Source organism: Gadus chalcogrammus, chromosome 14 (genome assembly GCF_026213295.1).
Source record: "Gadus chalcogrammus isolate NIFS_2021 chromosome 14, NIFS_Gcha_1.0, whole genome shotgun sequence".
Taxonomy (NCBI): Eukaryota; Metazoa; Chordata; class Actinopteri; order Gadiformes; family Gadidae; genus Gadus; species Gadus chalcogrammus.
Genome location: NC_079425.1, coordinates 16,919,859 through 16,926,217, shown reverse-complemented (window position 1 = coordinate 16,926,217; position 6,359 = coordinate 16,919,859). Strand labels below are relative to the sequence as shown.

At 43.0% G+C, this 6,359-nt stretch overlaps 2 protein-coding genes across 7 annotated transcripts in view; one reads left to right on the top strand and one right to left on the bottom strand.

The window, feature by feature from the left end:
- Positions 1 to 1,258: 1,258 nt before the first annotated feature.
- Positions 1,259 to 4,128, bottom strand: senp8 (SUMO peptidase family member, NEDD8 specific). Of its 2 annotated transcripts, none has more exons than XM_056608392.1 (2): positions 4,029 to 4,128; positions 1,259 to 3,364 (listed from the first exon to the last, which is right to left on the bottom strand). In XM_056608392.1, exon 2 carries the CDS (start codon positions 3,339 to 3,341, stop codon positions 2,700 to 2,702), a length of 642 nt encoding a protein of 213 aa, XP_056464367.1. In that variant the 5' UTR covers positions 3,342 to 3,364; positions 4,029 to 4,128; the 3' UTR covers positions 1,259 to 2,699. The 2 variants fall into 2 exon arrangements, with proteins under 2 accessions (XP_056464367.1, XP_056464366.1); XM_056608391.1 differs by lacking the exon at positions 4,029 to 4,128 and adding an exon at positions 3,718 to 3,969 and having other exon boundaries at positions 1,260 to 3,364.
- A 10-nt stretch (positions 4,129 to 4,138) lies between these two features.
- LOC130403871 (unconventional myosin-IXAa-like) overlaps positions 4,139 to 6,359 on the top strand; it is a 72,216-nt gene continuing 69,995 nt past the window's right edge. For 4 of the 5 annotated variants that reach the window (XM_056608387.1, XM_056608388.1, XM_056608389.1 and 1 more), the window contains exon 1: positions 4,139 to 4,485. The gene's annotated coding sequence lies outside the window, so the exon portion shown is untranslated. The remainder of the gene's footprint in view (positions 4,486 to 6,359) is intronic. The other variant, XM_056608386.1, reaches the window with a different exon arrangement.

The window sequence follows — 6,359 nt, the reverse complement described above, 5'->3', positions numbered from 1 at the left end:
AGGAGGAGAAGGGGAAACACAATCTTCTTCTTCTCGTGGGTTTTTGTTCCATGTTGTTTTCACGTATACTAACAGATTTTTAATCGGACTCATTTGCATGCGAGCAGAAGGAGTAAAAGTTAAGAATATTTTTTTGGGGGGGGGGAGGGGGGGTTTGTTGTATTTTTTTTCAGATGTGCCAAGAAGGGATGAGTCGTGCTGTTCCAGTGCTCTGGGCGGGAATTAGGAGGCTGGAGATAGACGCATGCATGCGTGCATGTGTGTGGGGGTTTGAGAAAAGGGAGTGGGATGTTCGTGTAGGTCTAACAGGATACAGGTAGTGTGTGTTTGTGCACATGCATGTATGCATTACAGACTGTAAAGCAGGATCACTGTGAGGAGTAAATATAAAACACCTGGAAAAACTGTGAAGGAAACTTTGACTGCTCTGGCTGGTATCCATTACACAACACTGATTGGTAAAAACCAGTGTGTGTGCGTATGCCTGTGTTTAAAAACGTACATATCAAGTTATAAATTAGAAGTTTTACGTTAAAGGTCTGATGATAGTCTGGAATCCTTAGAGCTGTGCATAGTTGCATATCCTCCCTGCTCTGGAAACAAGTATTATTAGAACATACAGTATCTATTCATCCAAACAATTTTGCAAAGTACTCGTCAAGAAGGCCTGCCCCTCTTTAATAAATCTATATGTTTATTATTATCGAAGAAGGGTCTTTTGTGTTTTGTCGTGATCCAATAGGCCACACAACACTATTCCTCACGGCGCAGCCCCCACCCCATGACTTGGACTTTGATCAGTAGTAATCAAGCCAAGACAAGGTTTATGGTAAGTGTCATGCGTAGCGTTTTTTTTTACATTCATCTTAATTGTTGCTCTCCCCTGTGCAAATTGCCCCTGTGTATCCTTTCCCTCTGAGCTCAGTATCGCTAATAAACCAGGCTGCCAGAGTGGCGAGTGCCCCGGCTTTGTGTTTTTTTTACGAGGACACCAGTAAATAAAACTCCCCAGTCTGATTGATACAGGTGAAATATGACCAGGGGATGTAGATGAGCACCGTGAGCCAAGGGTAGCCGTGTGGAGAATGGAATCAGTCCAGCCTGGGAAGATTTAAGAGCAGCTAAGGCTCTCAGACACACAGGTCTGATGTGCGCACACATATCGTGCACAGACACACAAACACGGCCTAGCTCAAGTGTGCATCCTGGCACAATAAATGTGTTAAAAAGTAACCATGCGCTGTGTTCAGTTTTTTTTTAACTAGGATGGCAAATTAATAGTCTTCAAGGCTTTGAAGATGACACCACAGTGTGTGTCATAATAATAGTCTCGAGGAACCAAAGACAAATGTTCACATTCCTACATGTCCCATTTTTTTTTATTTACACCCTTAAGGGTGTTTTCTTTTTATGTTCCAGTCTCTCTTAAACCATGTTGCAGATTGAAGCAGTGTTAACGTCTTGGGAATGTCAGGATCACCTCACTCACACACTGACAGAAGTTTTGAATTTAAAATAGCTTTGCTTCATTCAGCTTTCTCCTGCAACCTTAAATAGAACTGGGCAAAATGGTTTGATGGAAATTCTCTGAAAATTATCTTTGGCTCCTAACTTTGTCTCTCACTTTTCATCAACTTATTTAAACAGTTAAATTGACTATTTGGACATGGAAGGCCAAACATTTTTCTACTTGAGTAGTTTACCTTTCTATTTATAGTTACAAAAAATCCAGTCCAAGATTTCGGGTGTATCCGTTTTATTAGGGTAGTGGTTACCATCATGGGACCACATTCTTGTGCATAAATATAATCCTTCCTTCTACACATCCACGACAGAACAGAAAAATGATAAAGGTTAAGGGCTTAGCTCCATTTTCTTTGGGAAGGCTCCTAATCCAAAGCCCTGCAGTCGACCTCCAGTCCAGCGCTGAATAAAGCGTTATCTTACCTAATGTCTTTGTATGGATACACACACATTTGGAAAGCTATATAGACACTTAGCAAGATGTATGCATAGTCTCCAAGCCCGCCGAATTGAGTTTTTGGTTATATTGTACCATTGACTCAAGAATACTCTCCATTTACATGTACCTCAAAGAAGGTATTTCACTACACTGCGCCGACTTTATATATATATAATGAAAATGTATTGGGGCTTCAAAAAAAAGGGACCTCTGATCCATATTTTGATTTCCTGCAGCTTGTTGAGCCTTCATGCAATGTTATAACGATGTCATGCACAAACCAAAGAAAATAACATGATGTGATGATAAAATCGATCATCAAATATCAGACATCGGAATACCAAATATGAAACTGATTAAAATAAGACACTATTTTTGTCAAAAATCCTTTAAAAAGGGAAATCTGAGCTGCCAAACATAAGTACCACCCTGTTGAAAATTCGTAATGTCAACCTAGTTCATTTAAAATGACCCTGAGCAATAATATATGTAAACATTTCCACATTCCCTTTAAATGCATAACATCAAGACAAGAAAGGCTTCTTCTCCACTTGGAAACCACATACTTTTTTCATTCTCCTTAAAGTAAAAGCTGTAAAGGCATGCCGGTGCATTGTTTGGATACTGTACGATGTGTAGGTAGAGAGAGTGTGTGTATAATAGGGGTAGGGTATCCATTCTGCATTTGATAAGAATGCATTCAATGATTCTGCTATTGGGAACAGCCCGAAAAGGGTCAATCTTTAGCCAGTCGGTCGATCAACCTGCACAAGTCCCGTCTCCGCTGGGTTATGAAAGCTGGGGTAATGCTCTGCACGGGGAGGCGAACTGGGGAGCTATTCTCTTCAGCCCCCTCACACAGGACCTCTGCGTTACAGATAACGTACATTCCACAATCATAGCTGTTCTGTTGCAAGGGGCATGGCTCCTCCACAAATCGAACCTTTCCCCCGGTACCAAAGAAAGGCTCCAGCTTTCCAGCGATGCGCCTCGCGTGGAGGGAGTTGCCCCCATTCTGAGAGTCATAGTGGGCAAAGTGAGCGGCGCCATGATGGTAGACGAGCAAGCTCCAGTGGGAGCCCCCAGCGGTCTGGTTGGAGTTGTCGTTGACAGCCAGGAACACCAGACGGCGGGACGCCAGATCCAGGGGTTCCAGGAAAACGGCCAGCTCCTCTGGACAGGAAGCACACTTTATAAACTGTGTGACCTCTGGGCTAATAAATACAATGGTTTCACCCAGGCTTTTAAAGCGATCCGCGGCAAAGTACTCAAAGGCAAAACCAATGACTTGGTCATTGAGCCAATGAGGACCTTCTAATAATGTCACATCCGAGCGTCGCAGGAGGCTGTCCTGGTAGCTCAGCACAACGGGGTCCATTCTCAACAACAAGGTGTTGGCTTCTGAAAATGACACAGAATTACCTTCAGTAAGATTTGTATGAAGAGATAATGGCCTACCTAGCGGGACGAATAGATAAAACGTCAGCTATAAATAAACGCCAGTGACATCGCAAAATAGATCGAATAGCAAGCTTGTAGCTTAAGGCAAAGTTGTCGCAACGCGTTTAGACTATGTTAGTATGTAATTTTTTACAATAAGTTTGATCGAAGTAGTTTATTCTAAACCAAAAGCGATACTAGCTAAGCGCCACTGCCTGTATTCATTGAATCGTATCACATAGTACATTCACTCCCACCCTCCGTCACGAAGAAAATTAATTCGAAATGATAGGCCTACGTTTAATATCACGTACCTTATACATTAATTCGAATGGAAAACACAACAAGAGGGAACAGTGTCACCCATTGCAGTATTATACGTAAAGAGGTCCATGTGACTTTATGTGACTTTACGTCAGTAGTGCATGGACAAAGTGGGACGTCCCAACTTCACTTGGATCATCTGTTTGCAAATTGTAAACCAATCACATCACTTCAGTGAAGACCACCAACGCATTCATGTCATGCGTATACGATCTTTAGCACACCACTACAATATAAAAATGTACAGAAAAAGCTACGGGCAAAGGCAACAACACATAGTTAATAAACCTCAATGCTTTACCTTTATCGTTGAAAATGGGAGCCCTTGCCGCCGGGTATAGTTACTTCCCTGCTACTTCCTGTTATTGGAATTATTTCTCCGCCCAGGCTCCGCCCATGGGAGGCATGTATGCGCATTACGTGAACGCGCGTCGCCACACTGATTAGCTGCTCGGGCAAAGAGACCGATGAGTTTGCTACGAATCCTACCGAAGAGGATAGGACTGCTTTTAAGTATTTTAAAATATAATTTATCTTGGACTACAAAATGCGTGAACTCCTCCTCCGTACTATATATATACTTCCAGTGACCTGGACAGTATGCTGAGATAAAAGAGCCAACTAAACAATTTGTTCTTTTTGGATTACAGGACATTAAAGATACTTTTCATCAGTGTTACCAAAAGTACCCTGACCACTCTTGAGAGAAGACTGACGAGATTGTTATTTTACAACATTCCGTTCAGCGCTGTCTGGAGGTAAGAACGATTTTAAGTAGTCACTTATCAGCTCAGCCGTCCTCACTGGACCGCCAATGATCTTTTTAGTCTATAGTAACTAGCGGCCGATGAATTGAATCACTTGTTTTTTCTTGCACATTATTCATTTTCTTCATCCTTGAAAACTGCACACTCACTGCTGCTATAGCTGGCAACGCTAAAGGGTAGAAGGGAGGCTATCCTGAATTATCCGTTACGGGCCATTGGCGTGTGTTGGGATGTGAATGCTACGAGAACTTGGAAAAGTTGCAGCTGCTGTCGTTTCATTTCACAGTTTAATATCTATCTTCATTCTTTGTCTGAATTAGAAACGGTTTCTTGACTTGTGCTGTGCTGATAAGGTAGCTGCGGTGCTCTTCATCAAACTAGAATATATTTTATCCTGTTTTTTTTCTCTCCCACGATTTTGGCTACTGGCATTGGAGGAGTGGGCTGTCCTAATATTATGGCTTTGTCGAGGCAGGGTAGTGCCTCCATCTATCATTGAGTGGAGTTCAGCAACGATATCTAGCCTAGTAATAACGTAGAAAAGGAGAGTCAATAATGCATGCAGCTGTACTCGAAGAACTGGCTCTGATGAGGCGAGGAACCTGCTGAATCATGGGGGGCCTGCTACTCACTGTGCGGTAATTATTGCTCAGAATGGGACCACAAAACAACAGGCTATTCTCTCTCACTTTGTTACTGTTTCAAAAATGGCTGGTGGCATGGCTCCTCGGAGAGACCGGTTCCCCCTCACATTTGCACAGGTGAGGTGGGCCTGTCCTGCTGGAATGCGAGCTCTGAGGAGACCCAGCTGCCAGCGCAGACCTAGAGAAGGAGACGGCCCAAGTCAAGACGACTGCCAACTGCTCCCTTTTGACATTCGATAACCCCCCAGACTCGCCCTCTATTTCTGAGCCACAGGGCTTCGTTTGTGTGTGTGTGTGTGTGTGTGTGTGTGTGTGTGTGTGTGTGTGTGTGTGTGTGTGTGTGTGTGTGTGTGTGTGTGTGTGTGTGTGTGTGTGTGTGTGTGTGTGTGTGTGTGTCTAAAATATATATATATATTTTTTTTTTTGGGGGGCGGGGCTGTTTGTGTGTAAAGTACCGGTGGACCTTTTTTCTGTCTATTTCTCTAACTCACTGTAAGAAGATAACAGCCACGTCATGCTGCAGTTTTATACTCCTTGACCATGAAAAATTCATCAGCACTTTAAAGTAGCCCTTGGTTTATATTTAGCGTTCCCTTCTCTAGGACAGTAATGTCTTTCTGTGGATTGACATGACCCCTTACTTTTTACTACAGTCTTCTTTGACTAACCCTAACCCTGTGAACAGAAATTGTTACACAAAGCGCATCCTAAAATAGGTCTTTCTCCAGAACCGTGTTGAATTACACTTATTTGATACGCCTTTACCGCCTGAAGTTGTTATTTCAAGAGAACTTGAGCATCGTAATCGTTTTGTTTTCTACATTTATTGCTGAAAGTGATTTGTGGGTCAAAAATATACAAACCTCTTTGACATGTTGACATCATTAATAATTCTAACTACCTTCGGTGGCCTGAGCAAGCAACCAAGCTCCAAAAATAATCAGTGCTGTTTGAACATACATCTGACATAATTTCAAAAGAACATGGATGGTGTCAGCATCCGAATCTCTTGCTTCCTTGTACTCCAGTACCACCAAGCAGAGCCTCAGGGGGCAGGAGAGAACACATCACGTGCAGTGCGGCCTCCCCCCCCCCACACACACACACACACACCAGCGACGTGAGCGCATGATGGGCTTGTGTGGGGTAATTGATTGGCATGCACATGAAGTCATTAAAGAGGAACCTGCTTGTGCTGCACCAAACAAAGCCCCCCTTTCT